A 21,172-nucleotide genomic window follows, 5' to 3' on the forward strand; every position below is an offset into this window, starting at 1 on the left:
GTGAACATTTGGGAAATCAAGGGTTTATTTGATTATGCAATCAAGTTGGTGTTGATTCTTAGCAACCACATAGATCAATTTTTCTCCAGGACCAAAAAAAAAAAAAAAGGCACCAGTATACCAGTCTATGCATGGCTGAGAAGGGTAAGAAGCAAGATGACAATCTATCAAGTCTTGCATAATCTGCAGAGTACCAGGTCTATTGCTAGCCCATCACAACCCAGTCAGAAATTTCTGAAATTGGTTTAAGGAACAGATTGGAACAGATAGGAGCAACACAACTTAAACTACAACGTGGATTGCTCAGAGATGGTTAACTGGTTGACTGTTGGGTAAAATCTTTCCTCTAAGAAACGTTATATGGCTCAGATAGCCTTTCCAAAAATTTTAAAACCATGGTTTTAAAAAATTGCTCATAGTTTTAAAAATTTCAGAAAGAGGAAAAATAATGTGAATGAGAATAATTTTACTGAAATATAGTGTATCATTTAGTATTATCAGGGGGAGGGGGAGTCACCATACTATAATTGGTAAGGATTAGGAAACCAAGATCATTCATTGGTGGGTCCTGAGAGCTGGAGGTCTTTTTCAAACAGTTCCTATTAGAAAGCTTCTATGAAGCATGTGCTTCTGCATAGCTTCTGTTTCAGAAGAAACAGAGAGCATATTGAGAATTTTCTGAAAGGCCTAAAGAGGAGGGCAAGTTTATTTTAGAAATCTGAGAGGAGAGAGATCATATTGATGTGTACTGTAATTTTATTTAGATTCACATAAGTAAAAATAAAAACACAATTGAAAAGACAGTATTTTATAGCTGTTGTATAAAGGAAACCAACCCTAAAACTAAGAACTTAACTGTATGACAGGATGGCACTATTTGCATAATACATTTAACTATAGAATGGATTCCATCTGATAAAAAGCGTCCACAAAAGAGACCTAAAACAAGATGGAGCAACAACCTCACCAAATATTGCAGGCCCAACTGGCAAAAGAAAGCTCAACCGTATTAGTTGGAAACATGCGGAAGAGGCCTTCAACCTGCAGTGAATAGACAATGGGTAGAATGATGATGACATTTTACTAAATTATCCATCTTTATTCTGGGTGTGGCAGAATCACACTAATTGGTTTCAAACTAAATGTTTTGAGGAATACAGTTTTCACCTATTTCCTTCATGGTATCTTTGATATCCCAGGAATACTTGCACCAGAAGTATGGACAAGGCTTCCTTACGCTACTAGCATTTCTTCATTTTATCTGGCACACAGCATTGGACTTGGCTCAGATCAGTGTTTTGATTGGATTTGATTGGATTTTATCAGTGCCACCCATCTCATCTAATGCTGGATGTGGAGTTCTGGAAGTTGAACTCCAGTTGTAAGTTTGTAAAACGCTGACTTAGATGGTGCACCCACTCAGAATTTGGGGCTATCAGGATTCTCCCTGTAATGAGCTAATTTCTCCCTTCCAACCCATAACTGATTAGAAAGGGCTTAGAAGAACTAGCAAAGATAGTTTAACCCAGAACATATTGTATCTTTTTTGAACTGGAACTGCTCCACTTCTGCCCCACTATTGACCAGCAAATTGTGCAAATCCAACCAATGACTCTCGAGAATAATAATAAAAAACCCACAGCCCCACTGGAGTTGGGTTCCAAATCATAATGTATTTACTTTTGTGTCAGCCAATTTTGTGAACCCAGACACAATTGAATCTTACTTGAGTCTTAAGAATTGAAAACTAAGTAAAACAAATCATTTATTCATGAATTGTGCTAAGTCATAATTTAGAATGAGTCACATTCATCTGAATGTAGTTTAGCCTGCTGTGTGAAGGCACCTATTTTAGTTGGCCAACAATAGTTTATAGATTAGCACAATTTATATTAGGCAAACCAAAGCCAAAGTAAATCATGAAATCATATGAACCAGCCAATGAGGCCTGTTGATTTTTGGAACAGTTCTTAATTTCCTGTTGATAAACTGAATTAAGGCTTATGTTGTATGGTTTCATGCTGCTAAAATTTAATTATTTTGAAACAAATTGCAGATCATACAATTATAAACATTTTAGTTCCTTTGGTACTTTGGATTTTGAGCAGTTTTTCCAAGAAGACATGAGGATTTCAACAATTTTTTTCATGTTGAGCAATGTTCTATTAAGTGTTGGATTTCAGTACAATAACAGCATTAATAACAGTTCAGCATTTGCTGGCTCAGGGAATCTTTGGCCACTTTAGAAAAGCTTAATCTTAATCTTACCCAACTATTAAGGCTGATGGATTGCATAGCACAATGCATGAAACAGAGCACAAAGACAAGAAAACGCTGGGCATTTGGGGGTTTCAGTCACCTTGAGACAAAACTTGAAGAGTTTTCCAGGCTGATGCTTTCCAGATGTGTTAGGCTGCAATTCCCATCTTTCCCAGATTGAAGAAGGTCACTCTGGTATATTATAATCCACAAGCATGTATATAAGATATGCATATAAGAATCTTTCACATTTTGCAACATATTCAATTCCTTAAATGATAATATATTTTAAAGAAAAGGGAACTGATTTAGAAACTTGAAAAATGAATTCCAAATATTCTAATAATTTTTCTAACCTTGTTCTATTTCAGCTTGTTTATCCTCATTTAGCCCATTACCAACATTTGGCAGAAAGAGGATATTGATGAGATAGTTAGCTAGCATTAGAGCTAACTATCATTAGCATATTGATAGGTCCCTACACCAAAACTCTGAGCAACATACCTATAAGTATGTATGTGAAACAGTAGAGAAGATAAGGTAAGATGCTGTGAGACATGCATAGGTCAAACAGTCCACCAGCATCACTTTCCAGGCATGTCAAAGAGGAGAGAAATAGCCCTTAGGTCCCCCATACTGCCAAAAAGCCTAGCTATATACCATGGAATGAAACATTTCTAAGAGGCCCAAAAAATTAATCAGGATTGTATTTCCTCAATCTAATTTTCAGCACAGGTCATTTCAATATTATACCTTAGAAGATATCCTGAACTTTGCCTAAAATGGTGGTCCCCCACCTTTCTTTGGCATGAGGGACCGGTTTCATGGAAAACATTTTTTCCATGGATGGGGGTGGGTGGCTTCGATTTCGCTTGTTCAACCACCAATCACCTCCAGCTGTGCAGCCTGGCTCCTAACAGGCCATAAACCAGTACCATTCCATAGTCCGGGAGTTGAGGACCTCTTGTCTAAACATACCTAATACACCTCTCTTCTCTTCGTCATGTCCTCACAATACATATCAAATCAGTACTTCCCTCTAGCATTAAATCCTGGGAAATAACTAGCAACTGACCTTCCATTAAAAAGCAAAACTCTTGGACTGAAGTCTCCACCTTCACTTCTACCTCCCTTAGACTACAAACTGAAAGGAAGTGAGGTCCATCAAAAGCCTACCTCTTTCCCCAGCAATACTCAGACAATAGTCTCTCACTATAACTGCCCCATCAGTTAATATAATATTTACTCTCAGACTATCCCCCATTTCACACACTCCCTATTTCTCTATAACACTAAGCCACAATTAATAATACCAGCAAAATAAAGCAAGTCTTTCATTATAATCATATAAAAAGACAATAAGTGAGCTCACCCAAAGAGATATGCATTTATACTCCCAGTACAACTCCCCACCTTTAGAATTACCCCTTTAACTAGCACCAAGGGAGTGTAAAACTGCTTCAGCAGGGAAGAACTTCAGTTGATCTGGTCCTACAAATAGAGCTACAAGGACAGTAGTTACTTCCCCAGATTATTTTTCCCCCAAAGGATTCCCAATGATATTAGGTGGCATTAAGAGAAGAGGCTGTAGTATGTTATAAGAATATCAAAAGAGGTTACATTTAATTTAAAACAGGTTCAAGTACAGGGTTAAACTAGTTGTACTTACAGTAGTAATGCATGTTATGGGACTTCCCCTAAACCCAATTAACTTCCCACTTTATACATTTAGTCTTTGAGGAAAAGTGCTGGAGAAAAAGAGGGGCTGAAATCGACCCTTTTGATTACAGAACTTGCAGTGAAGGTGAGCTGTGTGTATTCTGAAAATGATTTGCATGTATAGTGTCTGTAACAGTAAAAAAAACAATTGTGCATCGTAATATTATGATGCAAGTCATACCCTTAATGCTTGCATGTGATATCACACATTAAAAGGACTGGAGTTTGCATTGTACATTTCATCATTTGCCTATCCCTATCTCCTTGCATATAGCCATGATCAGAAGTAGAACTTCACACTATTCAGGAACAGAGCTGATGTGATATTCATTAAAAAGTATATTTGAAGGTACATAAAATATATACAGTATTTTGAAGATCTCAAAAAGAGTACTAACTCAAGGCTATGCCTTGACTGTGTGGGATGTCAGCCCCCCCCCCCCACCAAGAAAGAAATGTCTCTGGAAATATTTAAAAGGCAGAATATATTTCCCTAAAGGATTTTAAAAGCAGAAACCCCACCCCCAAGTCTCTCTGTCCCAAACAGAAACCAAGTCTGCAAAAATGCAGATGTGATAATCTTGTCAGATTGGAGTCAGGAAGCTGGGATTAGGAAGAAAGATCCCTAGAATCAACAATTCCTCACACCAAAAATCTTAAGAGTCATCAGTCACAGCCCCAGGGAAGCAGGATTGACCTTTGGGACGTAATAGGATTAACCCACCACCATCAGAATCCCAGAAAGGCACACTCAGACTCAGGTCAAAGTTCATGCCACAGGAACAACTCCAAACAAAAGGCTCAAGAAGGTATAAAAACCCACTCCCTACTTATGCTCACTCTCTTTTCTTCCAGAGCCATCTTTCTGTCTGGCTTTCCTCTTCAATAAACTGCAACCTTCTTTCTAAAGCAGTTACCATGTTGTTTATTCCCGGCTTGGACTGTACCATGATGGAGACTTTTCCTTCAACAACTGTGTCAGGTAGATTTTTCCAAGGACAGGAAACCAAAAACAAAAGAGAGTTGTTACATTTGTACTGTACCTGGATAAAAATCATAATGCTTCACAATATTTTCCTACTGTGTCAGATAGTTCAAATTTATCACCCAGATTAAATTAAATTTATCCAGAAGGTATTGATCTTAATTAAATTGATCTTCAGGTCACAGAATATTCTAGTCTGTTCTTTAGACCAAAATGAAACCTAAAGTGAAGTTAGATTGAAGGGGATCAAAATACATGTGGACAGAGAAATAAGAAATTGGAATTATCTTGTAATATAATCTTCCTGTGGAAACATTTTAGCAGATGGAGATGGCTCATGTAGACTAGGGATGAGGAACCCACGGCCATATAGATGTTGCTGAATTACAAATGGTAGCATTCCTCAATGTTGGCCATGCATACTATATAGGTTCCCTGCTCCTGATGTAGTTCACAACTTTTGAAAAGTTTTGGATATATGCTTCTTTGCTGACACAGTGTATTCAGCTGTGTAATCCCCTTATGGAATTGGCATCATGCCCTTTTTACAGCTGCTTTTCTTCTAATAAATCCATGAAGGTTGCTGAAAGGTCTCAGTTCATGTCGCATACTTACCATACATTCTTCAAAAGTCACACTAGTGCCATAACAGCATACAAGGATTTAATGATTTCTCTGAGGACAAAGCATAAAAATGTTTTGCTTCAAATGTATTTAATAACTGTATTGCTGGAATGTTGGCCACAACACAACCCACACTCTATTCATAATATTTACATCAATTGCAAATCTTCTAATCTCTTCTATTGGTGCCAAATACATGGTATGTTATGATAGTATGTAGACAGATTGCAGTTGCTTTTCATGTAGCTATTAACTGGTCTGCATGAACTATCATGATAATAATATGCTTTTCCATATTATTATATATTTACAGAACAGTCTTCACAAACATTTTGAATAAGTATATTTTATTAAATGCTGCAAAACCCCTATCTGTTTATGAACAATCTCTACCAGTCCTACCAATGGTGAATGAGCAGTTTCATAAAATTGGGCATTTAGCCTTCATGGCTAGTTTTACAGCTTGTGCACACTTTGCATGATGAAAAGCAATGTCCAAAAAATTGGATCCTCTGAACTCTGTTCATATTCTGCATGAGACTTCTAGGGAATGCAGTGAATAAATAATATATTGTTCTGCCATAATGTCAGATTTCCAGATTTCTTTTAGACTTACACTACAGAGAGAGAGAGAGAGAGAGAGAGAGAGAGAGAGATCATAAGGACAATACTAATGCAGGTAGTCTAATATGCTTAATAATAAATTAACTATTTCATAGCACCCATTTTTGCTGATTTGTCTATGTTACCTTGCTTCTACTGTATATGTTTTTGTTATTTGCTAAAGAACCCACCACAGATTAAGACTAAATATTTGAATAGTGCATATATTTTATAAGCGTAAATGCTCCTTTTGAGATAGCCATCTTTAAAGAAAAAGTACTAGCCCAACTCCTTTATGGGACTCTAGTTGTCCTCCCCCCAGCTTCATGTTTCATCCCGCTGGAGAGGATATAAACAAATTTATCAGAGTGGCTCTCTAGATACCTTGCAGTGTCTCAAACTCACATATCAACTAGAGACAAGTATGATAAAAGTGGAGTCAAAATGTGGCTAACTTCTATGAACCTTTGATTAAAGCTTAACTTCTTGAAATGTACACTAAACATTAGAACCATCATTAAAAAGATACAACAAGGAATATTCTTCCTGTGTCAACTCAGGAGGTTCAGACAGCCCCAACAGCTATTGACACAGTTTTACTGAGGAATTATTGAGTCTATCATTTGTACTTCTGTAACTGGTAAGAAACAGAACAGGTACAGACTCCAACAGATAGTTAAGGTGGCAGAAAGAGCAATTACAACCATCCTGTTTTCCATAGCAGACCTGTATATTGCACAGGTCAAAGGAGGGCTGAGAAGATATCTACAGACCCCTCACATCCTGGACATAAACTGTTTCAACTCCTTACCTTGAGACAGCACTATAGGGTATTGCAGGACAAAACAACTAGACACAGGGACAGTTTTTTCCCTTGTGCCATCACTCTGCTGAACACCTAATTTCTCAATGCTGTCAATGTCATATTGCCCATATAGTATGGCTGTAACTTTATTATTTATCCTTCTATTATCTTCTTTATGCCCCCCTTTTATTGGCATTAATAGAAGTGTTTTTCGTCATTGCTCCTTTTATGGACATATCTGAACCAGATTCATACTACCTCTAGTTTAGTAAATATCATAGCTGCTCAGATTTGACCTATGCCCAGATGCTGCTTGTAAATGAAGTACTATTTGTTACAGCGCATGTAGCTACATTTTGTGCAGCAGCATGGAAGATCCATCGCATCCTGATGAACCAATCTTCCACAGTGCATTATTTGTAACTATAATTCATTTAAATTTTAGATATTATAACTTTGTTGATATTAATAGTTTTAGATATTAATTTTACATGTTATAGTATTTAATATATTAGTTTTTACATTATGATTTAATATAGGCTGCATCCTGGACTTCACTTATAGATGTTAATTGGGCTGTTTTACAAATGTATTTTAACTCCTATCTTAAACTTTGTTTTTTTGATCACCTATACTGGTCTATGACAATAAACTGAGTTGAACTGAAGGAAAGAATTCAAATTGCAGTGGACAGTAGTGGGCTGCAAATATATTAACCTAATCACTAATGACTGATGCCAGCTTTGGTACTGTACCCATTTCTTTTACACTAATAAACATACCACATCAACATGGTATGTTATATAAATGAATGTTTCCCTGGATGGCTTATGCAATCTTAAAGATGGGGATGACTAATCTCATTGTTTCGTTTGGAATGTGAAACAAACAACATTATATCTCTTTGGTCATACCCATCTGGATACTTTCAAGAATTAATGGATTTAATTTCAGGGAGGTTGCCTTTTAATACCATATTGATGTCAACGCTGTAAACATTGGATGTTCCCGCTCTGACAACTGGTGAAAATCACATCCATTTTCGCTTTGCTTTTAACATGCTTTTTCTTCTATTTAGAGATCAGGTGCAGAGGGGGGGTTGGGATGAATGCTTGAGCTCAGCTAGCCATAATAATAATGCTGCTTTGTGGGAACCCAAGGACGAACTGATAACATTTTGGTGGGCTGAGGAGCTGGAGAGAAGACCTGCGTTTCAGGCTAATTGGAGAATGTGATTTATGACAGCTTATTGGGGGTGGGAATTGCAATTTGTTACTTTGTATCTGGGGTAAGGGAATCTAGCTTTTGGGTTTAACTATGTAGTGCCAATACTTTGTTTCCTGAATAAAATGTTATTTGAGGAAGAATTCTTGCCTTGAAACCTTTTGATAGGTTTCATCTATCGGAACCATGACAATTGAAAGCTAAGGGCAATTAGTCATGGATACATTTAAGGTTGTGGCAATAATCACTAACCTACTGTAATGCTTGGATAAAGTTGTAAAAATCAATATCTATTAGTATTGGTATATAATAAGATCAAAAACTTTTCAGGACAGTCAAAACAATAATAAAAATCTAGGATGCCTAAAACTGCAGGGATCAGTCAAAACAGTTGCTAGGAGTCAACACTGATTCAATGGCACAGCCACAAAACCAAACAATTTCACCTGGGATCATCAATCCTGTGAGATTTTGACATTCTTTCCCAATTCCAAATCCTTGCACAATCTCATGTAAGAACCCTGGAGGAACACTGAGCACTTGTGTGGAAGATTTGCTTATCTTCTGAGATTTTACCTAATTTTACACTTTAAAAAATACATTTAAAATTTAGAGACTGTCCTAGATATTTTAGAGCATCATGAAGATATTGTGCTGTTGACTCCTTTATTTCATTAATAAATATTTTAAAATACAGCACAAAGTATTTTATTAGATATATTAAATTCTAAATAAGTGTGTAAAAATATGCACCTTCATGTTTGACACACAAATAGCACACAAAAAACTCATGAACAAACCATATTGTTTATTTCATAAGAAAATCTGCATCCTTTCTCTGCCCAACCACCATTACATCAGCATTGTGCTAATTAACAGATACTAGAAATCACTGGCTACAAAAGAATGAAGCGAGAGGTGGAATAATATGCAGTTAAGAAGCAACAATACATTTCAAAGAGGTCACTCTTTGTAGCTACAAAATCCAGGCTCCAGGCACTGGGAAAGTAATGGTTTCACTCTCCTCTCCTCTGCCCAAAAAACCGTTTGTAGGCAGCAACGTAGCCATGGCGCATAGCATAACGTTCACAGGGATTATAATCTTCACATTCCTCCCGTTGGAGTTCCTGGGTAGTCTTCCTACGCTCCCGGATCCTGTCCACAGAAGCAGGAGAAGATGATGAAAGAGCAGATTGGGGACAGAGTGGAGAGAAATTGCCTGTGAACCTTTGGTAAGCCATTAAGTACCGACTTACCCTACTTTTCTTCCTGTGCCATGCATGTTTTAAATGATTTCCAGTTTTATTGACATATTTTCCCATAGAAAGCATTTTAATAATCTTTTTAGGATTCTAAAACAGGGCAGATGTTTCCCAAAGTAACAGCTAAAATCTCTGTGAGTAGAATCTACCCATTAAAAACAAACTTGTGAATTGGCTTTAGAGCAAGGGGAGAACCCCGTACTAACTAAATGTTGAAGCCATGAGCCACACCTAGGTAGCCAACAGCCAGGAAAGCTGGATATTCAACAACATCTGGAAGGTATCAAATTTCCCATGTCTAAATTAGAATAGCGTGGGCAGTCACAGCCAATAGGTTACATCAAAGACAGTCTGTATTTTCTGGAATTCTCAGAAACGAAGTTGTCAACATTTGACAGAAAACCAGAGAAGAAGGTATCTATGGGAACTATCTTTCCCAATTATGTATCATGACCATAGTGTTGATGTCCATCAAACCAAAATAAAATAAATAAAATAAAATAGTGTTGATCTCCATTCAAACTAAAAAAAAAAAAAAACAACCGCATAGCCTCTAAGCAGCAATTGGCTGCCTAGCATGCTCCTACAGGCTTTATATCACTGTAATAGTGGCTGGAGATACTGTTAAGAAGAAATGGCACTAGAAAAAGAATAAAGGATAAGAGAGCTAAATGCAATGATGAGAATAGGATTATTGGTAAATTGCAGAACTGATTGACTATGCCAACCTGTGACTCCCGAACATTGTACAGTATGTCTGTTGTACTTTGGCTCTTAGTGGTTCTCAGCTATGCACAGAATACATGTGTATCAACAGTAAACATTTCTGGATATTTTCTTCCCATGACTTGTTCCAAATGAAAGTCAGCATTCTTTTGAGGAAGAGAAGTTTTTCCTCAAAGCAAGTCTTATTAAGCAAGACTTTCATATAATTTGAGTTCAGCTCCCATAATTGATTTGGATGATAAAAGCTGGGAGCCAGCATCAAGACACCAGGATGATGAATTTTCCCATTTGTTCTGAATGATCCTGAATTCTAATGAAGCATACCTTTCGTGCCAATAAAAGTTTCTCCTGTTGTCTGGTGGGGGTCTCATAAAGACGTTGGCATACCTTCTATTAAGGAAAGGACCTGGTGGGAAAGAGATAAGTAGTTAATACTTGCTGATATATATCATAGTCATAATATATGAATCAAAAGATAATAGCTCTATGTACACACACACCCCATCCACCCTGTGTTCATTTTCTTCTGTTTAGTGCAGGCCTTCTGTTATTAATAAAAACAAATGGCTTCTCTGTTGCATGATTTTCCACGGGAGTTTCCAACTCATTCACCCCGCCTACGCAAAGTATCTGAGGGTGGATTGTTTATTTTAGTGCAAATCCTGTTACATAAGAATGCAAGAGTCCAGATGAATGAGAGCAAAGATCTATCTAGTCCAACTTTCTGATGCTTTGGGGAGCCAACACGCGAACACAAGAAAAAAGAAACCTTTCAGGTTTTTGACCCTGCATTTGAGCAAAGTATAGAGCTGAGAGAAACTTTTCACTTAATAGTTCCCATATTCTAAATTTTATTCTTCAAGTTTCATCCTTTTCTTTTGTTGTCAGTGTGTGTGTGTAAAGTTTATGTTAAGTTCTTATGTTCTGATTTTCCAGTAATTTGCTATCTCCAGAACATGAAGCACAATTATTTATTTATTTTTCATATTTCTTAACTTCCCATCTCCCCTGGATTATTTTTCTCATTTTCTTCTCCAATGTTTTGAAATAGTTCCAGTATTTAAAGCATTTCAGTAACAATCAGATCTCTCTCTAGTTGAGAGAGAGCAGCAATCACCAGTCTTTCATGACAATATTCTATGATCACTCAAGGTGAAGGACTTATGATTAGACAAATGATGGTAAGATTCTGAATGAGAATATTGACAAATAAGTTATTTTGGGATCTAAACTGACTTTAGTACCATTTATTGTATTACATGGCAAGCTTCTTTATTTAAAAGAAATAGAAAAGCAGGAAGAAGCCAGATGCAAAAGAGGCCAGATATTTTAATAGACTAGTGTTGTGTGTAGTTGACTCCTTAGAACTGAGAAGAAAAATGTGTCTTCTGTTTTCTTTTCATCTTCAGTAGCCCTTCCTCATTGCCTAAAGGAGAAATTGGGAATAATGGAACTTATTCTCTATTTTCATCTCTCGTTCTTAACTGTGCTCTATTATTTGTGCAGAAAAAGGTAGAGAATGATTGCTTTGTACTTCCCTTGGCACAGAAAAATCCAGTTTTCTGCTTAAAGAAGGGGATAGTAGAGAACAAAAAAGTATTTGGGGGAAGAAGACCACCCCTTGATATAATCCATAATATTAACTTGTTCCAAGGAGGTGACTAGGAGGCAAATGGAATGTTAAACTGGCAAGATCCCCAAGGACATCCTAAAGATTGGTATGTAATTTTAAAAACTAAAAATAAGTTTTATGTTGTGTAAAACTAGCTTCCTTTGAACTGATTATGGATAAAAATGAATTTTGGATCTAAACGGGTTTACAAGAGTTTTTTCAACAAAGATCTCTTTTCGGTATCTTTCGACAAAGTTGCTTGTAAAAATACGTTGCATATTGAATATCTGTGTTATATGATTAAAATGTCCCCATTTTTAAAATATTCTCCCTGTTTATAATTCTTCCAATGAGCCTACCATCCCCCCATCTCCTAATGGTTAAGAATTGAACAATCCAATCTTTAAAATGCTTCGTTGAAATTAAGTTCACTGGATACAGTCCTAGGAGGACTGTGGATATTTTTTTCTGCCCTGATAGGGCAGTGTTCAAATAGGCCTTTTTGCAGGCATAGATAAGCAGGGCTTCTTGAAGTGTTTTCCCACTGTGGATGACATGTCAGACTTGGCTTTCACTCTGGAAAAATTATTTATTTTATTTCTTGCCACCCTTTCTATGACAGATGCTATTCTTAGCTTGTTCTCTAATAAATGGTTAATGCTGTTAACTTGCAATCACTTGGCTCCCTGAGAGTATCACAAGCTTAGATGATAAGCGAACAAATGGGAAAAGAAAGCATGGGAGAATCTGAGTGGGCTGTTTGGATAGACTGAAGTCATGGGGAAAGGATATGGTTGTGTTCCTTCAATTGGCTGAAAAAAAACCCTGGTTTTCTTTTTAAGTGACAATAAGAGATCACTTTAGATTCCCTGCCAAAATCAAACATTTCAGGGACCACTAAGTCAGGTAATATATACCACAATTTCTTACTTGTAAATTCATGTGATTCGATGCTCTCATGAGACTCTGTAAGAAAATAAAGTGAAAGTGGCTTATTCAATTACGATACTATAAGAATGCAAACATTTAAACCAGATCAAAAATTTATTTAGTTCCAAAATCTGTTTCTAAAGATGTCTAATTAAGATATCCTCTCATGTTAGTTGATACATAAGTTTCATTCTCAGCTTTGGGCAATTAATAGATTCAACCACTTGTAGAATCAACTATTGTTTTTTAAATCTATTTGTATTAGTGGGTGTTGTAATAACATAAATATAGGTATAATTAATTTATCAATCAAATGGATTGATGACTAGTACTATATAGTGTAATTGTGACATGATATTGGAGCAATAAGAATATGTGAATTTGGGTCAAAATTAAGGTGTATTAGCATAACATATAACCCACCAAAAAGTAAACTCATGCTTTAATTTATCTACTGAAGCGAACAATGCCTAAAAGGCTAGTTCTTATTTTGTGATTTCTAAATATATACAAGTACATTAAAATATTACAGTGCCTTTATTCAGACAGTTCAAAATGAAAAAATGATTCATCTATTACATTATTTTTATAAAATGCACCATAATTCTAAAAATAAATATAACATGATAACACAAACCAAATACTATTATTTCCACATTAGGCAATTTTATAAAATCTTGTCCAACTTTAATAAAGCATCAAGACATTGTAGACATGAAAGACACCAAAAAAAGGTAATGTAGCCCAAACTGAAATCAATTGTATCTAATTATTACAGCTTAACCATTTTACAGAATTTTATGTATCATGTTTCATATCAGGCTAGATCATGTCATTCTTGTGCCATAAGAAGAATGGGTGAAGGGAGACCCTGCTACATTAGCAACAAAAGGTCAACAGAGCAAAAATTATTTTAGCAAGACAAATATAAACCATTTGAAAAAAACATGTGTTTCTTTAGACGCTGCAGGTAAATGGAGCCAACAACCAAAATATTACATTATCTAATGAAAATCTATGTATTTATCTATCTAAATATCTAAAATTATCTATCTACCTATTTAATTCATATCTCTTTATTGAATATTCTGGCCATCTCTAAAACTTCAGAAGGAAACATTTGGAATATCTCTGCAGGATAGGTTTTTCTTCAAACACTGGATTACCAGAATATGCTTATCAATTTCTCCAAATTGAATCTAAGACTCTTTTCATCACAGCTGAAATTCAGCTAAATTAAAAAAAAACTTACACATTTTCTGCAAATTGCATTTGGCAATTTTCCAAGCATACAATTTATTTATAAATTGCATTGCTTCTTGATAAAACAATTAACTTAGCTGAAAATACAGATGGGATTACTAGGGAGTAAGGACAGAAAGGGATGGTTGTATTAGATGGACACACAGCTCCAACTGAGGACTGGACAGGAAGTATCTAGCCTGAAGTACTGGAAAAAAGGGCACTAAGGAAGAAAGATATAATACAGAGATAAGTAGCAATGAAGGGAGAATAAAATTAGATGAGAATGTGTGCAGAACATCAACTTTCTATGATAGACTATTGCCACCCCAACCCCCAATAATAACTATAAGGAGACATCACTTACCATAGCAGAAAGCTGTCACCATGAGAACAGCCAGGAGTGCAAGGATGATGAGGGTCCGCATTTTTACGTCTTATCTCTTGCTTTTTGCTCCTGCCTTACCCTCTGTTTGTATGGAATCAAGCCCCAAACTGCAAGCAAGCTGCAAAATTTAGCAATTAAGTATGTATTTTTAAAAGCAGCAGTAGGAAAACAAGAGTCAGCTGAATGGCATGCCTGACACTTGGTGTCTCAAAGACTGTAATAAAATATCCTCCTAGAGGGTTTAATCAGCCTGTGGTGGGAGTGGGCTTCTTTTCTTTCCCTCCCTTTCTGTAGAAGAGGGAGGGCTTCACATTTCAAATGAAGGTGAGATATTAACTCTGCATGTTCAAAAATGCTGGATATGGGGTAGAATTCCAGAGTTTAACCCAGGCCCATGGGGACAGGATTAGGCTTCTCCAAAAGAGAATGCTTAATTGTCTGAGTCAGAAGGGCACAACTGAAGGCTCCAAGGCCTTGTCTCTCCAGTGAAAACCTAGAAAGCAGTCCACAGAGGAAATCCCTCCCCACAAGATTGCTACCACATTATAACGTGTAACATTACAGAAGCTGAATATTATTAAATACATGACTGAAGAATAACCATATAACTTAATACATTAGATGAAATCAAATCAAGTTTATATTTTTGTCCAAGTTTATATTTTTGCCCTGCTCCCACTTAGCACTTTTGGAGTGCTTCCTTCAACAAGTCACAAAAATGCCAGACAAAGCCCAACATCAAGAAACTATTGTGGACTACTGATTTTCCTGTCCTTCCATCAATAACAATAGTTGACCCCCTCCAGAAGTGTTGGATTGCAGTTCCCCAAATCCCAAGGAACATATTTCCGTAACATTCATTGTCTCAAAATTAACATATCATATCATCTTGGAAAATTCAGTGTTACTTTCAACTGTTACTTCTCTTCATACTTTTCTAAATCTCATTTACCTATTAACTCAATCACGCTGGGTTTGGGATATGCCCAAGAAGGCAAATGAAGCCCTTGTTAATATTGTAAGGCTTATGCAACATGGGCTCTGGATTTGGCACAACAAAAACATTGTTGAACCCCAACAACTGATTAAGAGTAGGTTCAGTTGACTTATTGAGGCAGATTGGAAGCCACATCCAGTACTGCCCCACCCCTTTTATTTTTATATAATAACAATTTAATTTCTGGTTGTCCCCAAAGTGAAGCTTAAAATTCCAATGTCTTCCACTTTACATTGTTATCTAATCACCAAGTTGATAAGCTTATATCTTCTCCACAGAACTACTGGCAGTGTGGAGGCCAAGAGAAAATTCTCCCCCCCCCTCGAGGAAAATTAGTTCTTAAGAAAAGTTTTACTGTAATGTTCTGTCTAATAGATTTGTTTTATGTTCTGATGGGATTTGTCTGTATGTCCGTGTGTGTGTGTGTGTGTGTGTGTTTCTCTCTCTGTGTGTCTGTGTGTATAGAGTCAGTCAAGGATGTGACTTTCCATTTTAGTCAGCCCAAACAAAGTTTTACTATATTTTGGAGAGCCAATCTAAATATCACAAAAGCAACCATAACTTTTGCTCATATAATATATTCAAAATAGAAGTGCAAGGAGGGGATCTTCTTTTGGTAACAAGGAAGGTTCACTTAAGAGCACAAAATCCTTTCTGCTTTTTGTTTGCTGGCTAAAACGCAAACATTTATCTTAGCTTTTTTCCCATCCTAAAAAAAATTCCACAGGAGCAAAGCCATCCCAGGTTCAGGGATCCATACCTTAGAGGCAGGTTCAGCATACTATTCCGAAGTCCTACTCTATACACTCTCTGTAGCAATAAAGCTTTTCTCTACTATGCAACGAAACTAATAATTAAAGGAACAAAAGAAAAGTAATGGGAGATAAAAAAAATGTGGTAAGAGAAATAGAATTGGAAATATGGGGAAGAAAGGCGCTGGGAAGTGTGCAGTGCTGAAAGTACGTCTATATAGAAGTAAACAGACTGCTAGGGAAGATGTGGATTATGCTACCAAGGGAAGGATTTAGCACCAGAGATCTTGGTTAGGCAGAATTACTATGTAAGCCATAGAATCTCTTTCTTTTGTTCATCATGTCATCGTGATTTGTGAACTAGGATCTCTGACTGTTCCCTTTTTAAAAACCAGAGAAAAACATCAAGGTTTGTTCTTGCAATCAGAGACCTGGTATATTTCAAAGAAAGAAATCAGAATTCCAATCTGCACTATATAGTAAATAAATTATGCAAGGAACACTATGATTTCTTTAACTGCTATCTTTGGTAGGAGAAGCCAGTGGCTTGCCATACTGTACTATAAAAATGTGACCAATTATGAGTCATATAGATATCTACAATAAGCACAATCAAATAGTGTTTAATTATTTGCTAAACCTTGATTCTTGACATCAATTCACAATTTTTCCCAAAATCATAGTTTCTGAATCCCTTGCCTAACCAAAATCTTAATGTTTTTGTAGACAGTGACATGGTTAATTGTTAATGATTTTAAAGTTTCAGGGGATTTTTAAGGATAATTTTAATTGATCGGCCTATTTAAATATTTCTTTTTAATTCGGCTTTTAATTATTGTATTTGTATTGTAGTTTTATGAGGCTGTTAGCCGCCCTGAGTCCCATGAGGAGAAGGGCGGGGTATAAATTAAATTATAAAAATAAATAAAATAAAATAAATGGTATAGCAGAAATATCACAAGAGCAATTTCCACATAAAGTGAATATGGCATCATCATGTCTCCATCATATTAATAGTGAATTTTCAACCAGGTTTCAGTCATTTGTTGTACTTCTACCCATTTCTATTTCTGGTTTCCTATTTGTGAGAAGTTTTACATCAACTTGGTTCTTGCAACCCTCTTCCAACAAGGATCATCTGCTGTAGCATTTTGCCAAGCCATTATTATTTCACAGCTCTTTAAAAATGCAATAAAAGGGACTTGGCAGCTACTTCTCCATAATCATTATTGTGGGTAGTGAGGTACAGTATGTAATATAAAATAAACTCATGAATGGAGCTGGACTAGGCATTCCCTGCCCAGAGTTTGTTAGGAGTACCGTAGCCTAGAAGAGCTGTAAAATAAAAGAACAAGGAAATAAAACAACAGACGAATTTTGCCTTGATTATCTAGAAAGTATTCTCAGAATTTTCAAAGTTAGTGGCAATGAAGGCTTTCAAACTGTGTGTAAATAAAAATGAATGTGTTCATATATCCAGAATATAACCTACCCATATGCAATGTTTTTCCCCAAATTACCTTCTTTCAAGGCCATTTCCCCTCTTGAGATGAATAGGGATGTGTATGAAGAAAGGTGTACAGAATTCCAGTATTAGGGATTCTGGGTACATAATATTCAAAATTCCTAGTAAATAAGAATGGAAGAATATTTCTTACCTTTCCCCATAATCCCCAAACTACTAAATATTTCAAATTGCTTATAAAATCACACTGAGACCACCAATCTCTTGCTTGCTTGCTGAGCAACTCAGATGGCCAACCAGAGCAATCATGGTAGCCATTGGCCCATGATACCCTACAGTCCTCCAAGTTTCTGCAGCGGTTTCCTTCCACTCCTTCTGCATATCCAAGATTAAAACAGCAAAAATGTCCTTTAAAATATTAACTTGCCTTGGTGAGGACTTCTTTATATTCCACATTACCTATATGGATTTTTATGAGCTGATTGTGTATCACAGCTAACCTGGCATCTATGTGGCTCTCTCCTGGCCTCCTGCTGAGAAGAAGAACTGTAATGGGGGGGGAACAGTCCAGAGGCAAACAATGCTATTGGAAGAGTTTTGAATGGGAGAGGACAAGGAGACTCAGAGAAGTTTCAGAAGCCACAGAGTGGTGGAGAGTTCTTTGCAAACAGGAGAGTTATTCAGATCTTTGCTTTCAGAGGAAGTTATCAGGACATGCTTGGAGAGAAAATAGTGGCTCACCACAACACCATCTGTGGTTTATCTGAATGTTTCTTCCTCTCAGATTGTCTGTCCATCCATCCCTCCCTCCATCCATCCATTATCATGCTTATTGTGAAATGTATAGAAATATACATGGGCTTTTAAACACCATATTTTTATTTTAAGCATCTTTCTCACAGCATGCCTAATACTTCCCAAAGCAAATAATGTAAAGTTTAGTAAAGCAGGATAAATTTTCAGAGAAAAATCTGTTTTGATCCACATGAGCTTGTATCATCATTTTCATTAACTTCAATAAGCAATGCTTTGGAGTTGTTATTGGTTCTTTACAAAATTGTTATTTACAAACTTCTTTGCCAAAATGATGCTGTGTTCAGGTTTGACTCATAATTAATGGAAATATATCTTAATAGTGTTCATTAAAATTACCTGACTAATTATAGGCAGCTTTCTATGTTGCTAAAATGAGAAGATGATTTGGGAAATATGGAATATCCAGCAATATTTTAATGAAAATTAAACTATGTTCTTTTAAAAAATGAAGAAGCCTTAGTTTTTATGTGCTAATATTAAACCATTTTCATTTTAAGCAACTTATATCACTTACCTTCCTTGCTGCTGAATTACACTTCTCATCCAACCTACTCAGCATGCTTCAAATATTAAGGTATCTTAGGAATTGTAGTTCAGCTACAGTATTAGAGTCACATCTTCCTTATCCTAATTCTAAGCAATATATCATTCAATTCTGAGGCTCAAATAAAACCTAGGAAATTTTATTTGAAAATGAAAAGTTGTGCTATCATAGATATCATGTGCACATTTAAAACATTCAGATCCACTCTCATTTCTTCATTTTCTCTCCTATTACAATTATAAACCAATATTTCTAGTATTAATTCTAGCACCTACTTGCACTAACAACCCTGCATTTTATTAGAGCAAAAGGGAGTCCTTTGGAATTTATCCTGTTGAAATTATTCATAATCACAATATTGTAATATATACACCTTTTTCTTTCTTTTTTGCTACTGCATTTGCAATTAACCGGTGCACAGGTGTTAATTAGGCTCTGCATACTCACTGTAATATAATGATCTGTGCTGCCCTCTGTTACATAGGACTTTTTCTGATGTGGCAGGTTCTCTTCTCCCAATGTTCCTACACTCTACACTGCTAAAGTGGAGACCTTTTTATTTATGATAAGTGACCCCTCCCTCCCCTTCTCCATGCAGCCTCCTCCTTCAGACTGCCACCCTCTTTTCTGAATATTTCCATCCCTCACTCAGGAAATCAGAAACCTCAGGAAATGAAACCAGGAGAGTGAGGGGGTGGGACAACAAATGCTAGTTGCTCATGGAAATCAAAGCCACATCTTGGGGGCAGTGTGGCTGCATCTAAACTACACAAGGACCTTGACTAGAGATCTTGAAAACAAACCACACTTTTATACAGGGATTCTCTGATGGCTGTGGTACTCCTTCTAACCTTCAGTAATCATGCTCTGAAGCACAGTAGTCCTCCAAATACTTACAGCTTAACTTGAGTTCTTGAGAGGGAGGAAAAAACAGGAGTGGAAAAACTTCTGAGTTTCTGCTTTTCCCAACTCGATTTCTCCCATCTAAAAAGAGATGTTTAGGATGGAATTAGAAAATATGGAACCATGTATTTGAACTGAGTGGGAGTTTGGCATCCGTAGGAAGCAACTTCTAAATTAGTTGCAGATGAATTAATGTTTAAAGAAATCCATTACGCATGTAATGACAAAATTAACAATCCATGCCATTTGGACAAGCATAACAAATGGAACAATTGGACTCCTAATCCAAATATCATTAAAAAAAAACCTCTCTCCATGCTCAGAGTTAAATGTCTGAGCTTGTGGAAAGAAACCACCTGGCTAGATACTTATAAGTACACCTGGAGGGTATTTTCAATCTGATAGCATTTTTAGATTAGTAATAAACACCCTTTGGATGTATTTGTTCAATATAACAAATGTTGAACCAATCAAATCTTCGGCATGTCTACTTTCCTTTCATAAGAAGAACATACAGACAGTGGTTTGCCTTATTTCTGACTGGGTACCAATTTGGATACATATGAGAAGTTTTCCAAAGACTGGTATCCATTGCAGCCATGGCATCATGTGCTGCTTGCATGCTAATTTCTTACAGTTATGACAAACAGTGAGAGGTAAATAGTTGAACAACATGTAGAGGAATTAATATAGTGCTCATAGTTTTGTTTTGTTTTGTTTTATAGAAAAGCCCAATTGATCTAAACAAGGTCATTCCCAGACATAAAAGATAACCCAAGGAAAGTACATCTTTCATTGGTTTAGCTTGGTAAGAGACTTCTGAGCTTAGGATTTGCATAGGCTACCTGGTGCCCATCAGATTAATTCAGTGTAAATTGCAATCTTTTGCTGTGCATATTATCCCACTGATCAAGCATTATATATCCAAACTTTTTGCCCATTTCATAAAGTTACATGTTTAATATATTCATGTTCTATATTCATTTTCAGTAAATGCTTATATAACTTAGCAACAACATGTTCATCATTGGTACACAAAGTCAATTCAAATATAGTTTTCTTATTTGCAAAATCATAATTCTTCTTATCCACTTTAAACCTTTTTATCAACTAAACATAAGAAATCACTGGCAAAGATTATTGACTTCTTCAAAGACCATGCCAAAATGGAAATATTAGCTGAAATAAAATTCATAGGGACAAATACAAAGTTCTACTTTTAGTCAATAATGTAGTATATTCATTGTACATGTAAATCTCAGAATCAACTACAGAATACTCCTAATGTCTTGTTCTGGACACCATCATTTAGGGAG

The 21,172-nt window shown here is 36.1% G+C and overlaps 1 protein-coding gene across 1 annotated transcript; it reads right to left on the reverse strand.

Moving 5' to 3' along the window:
- Positions 1 to 9,007: 9,007 nt before the first annotated feature.
- Positions 9,008 to 19,558, reverse strand: MGP (matrix Gla protein). Its single transcript, XM_015814432.1, has 5 exons — positions 19,401 to 19,558; positions 14,359 to 14,497; positions 12,750 to 12,785; positions 10,532 to 10,613; positions 9,008 to 9,374 (listed from the first exon to the last, which is right to left on the reverse strand). The coding sequence occupies exons 2-5, from the start codon at positions 14,417 to 14,419 to the stop codon at positions 9,236 to 9,238; spliced, it is 318 nt and encodes a 105-aa protein (XP_015669918.1). The 5' UTR covers positions 14,420 to 14,497; positions 19,401 to 19,558; the 3' UTR covers positions 9,008 to 9,235.
- Between the last annotated feature and the right edge of the window lie 1,614 nt (positions 19,559 to 21,172).

The sequence above is a fragment of the Protobothrops mucrosquamatus genome, unplaced genomic scaffold (assembly GCF_001527695.2).
Source record: "Protobothrops mucrosquamatus isolate PMUCROS unplaced genomic scaffold, P.Mucros_1.0 scaffold251, whole genome shotgun sequence".
Lineage (NCBI taxonomy): Eukaryota > Metazoa > Chordata > Lepidosauria > Squamata > Viperidae > Protobothrops > Protobothrops mucrosquamatus.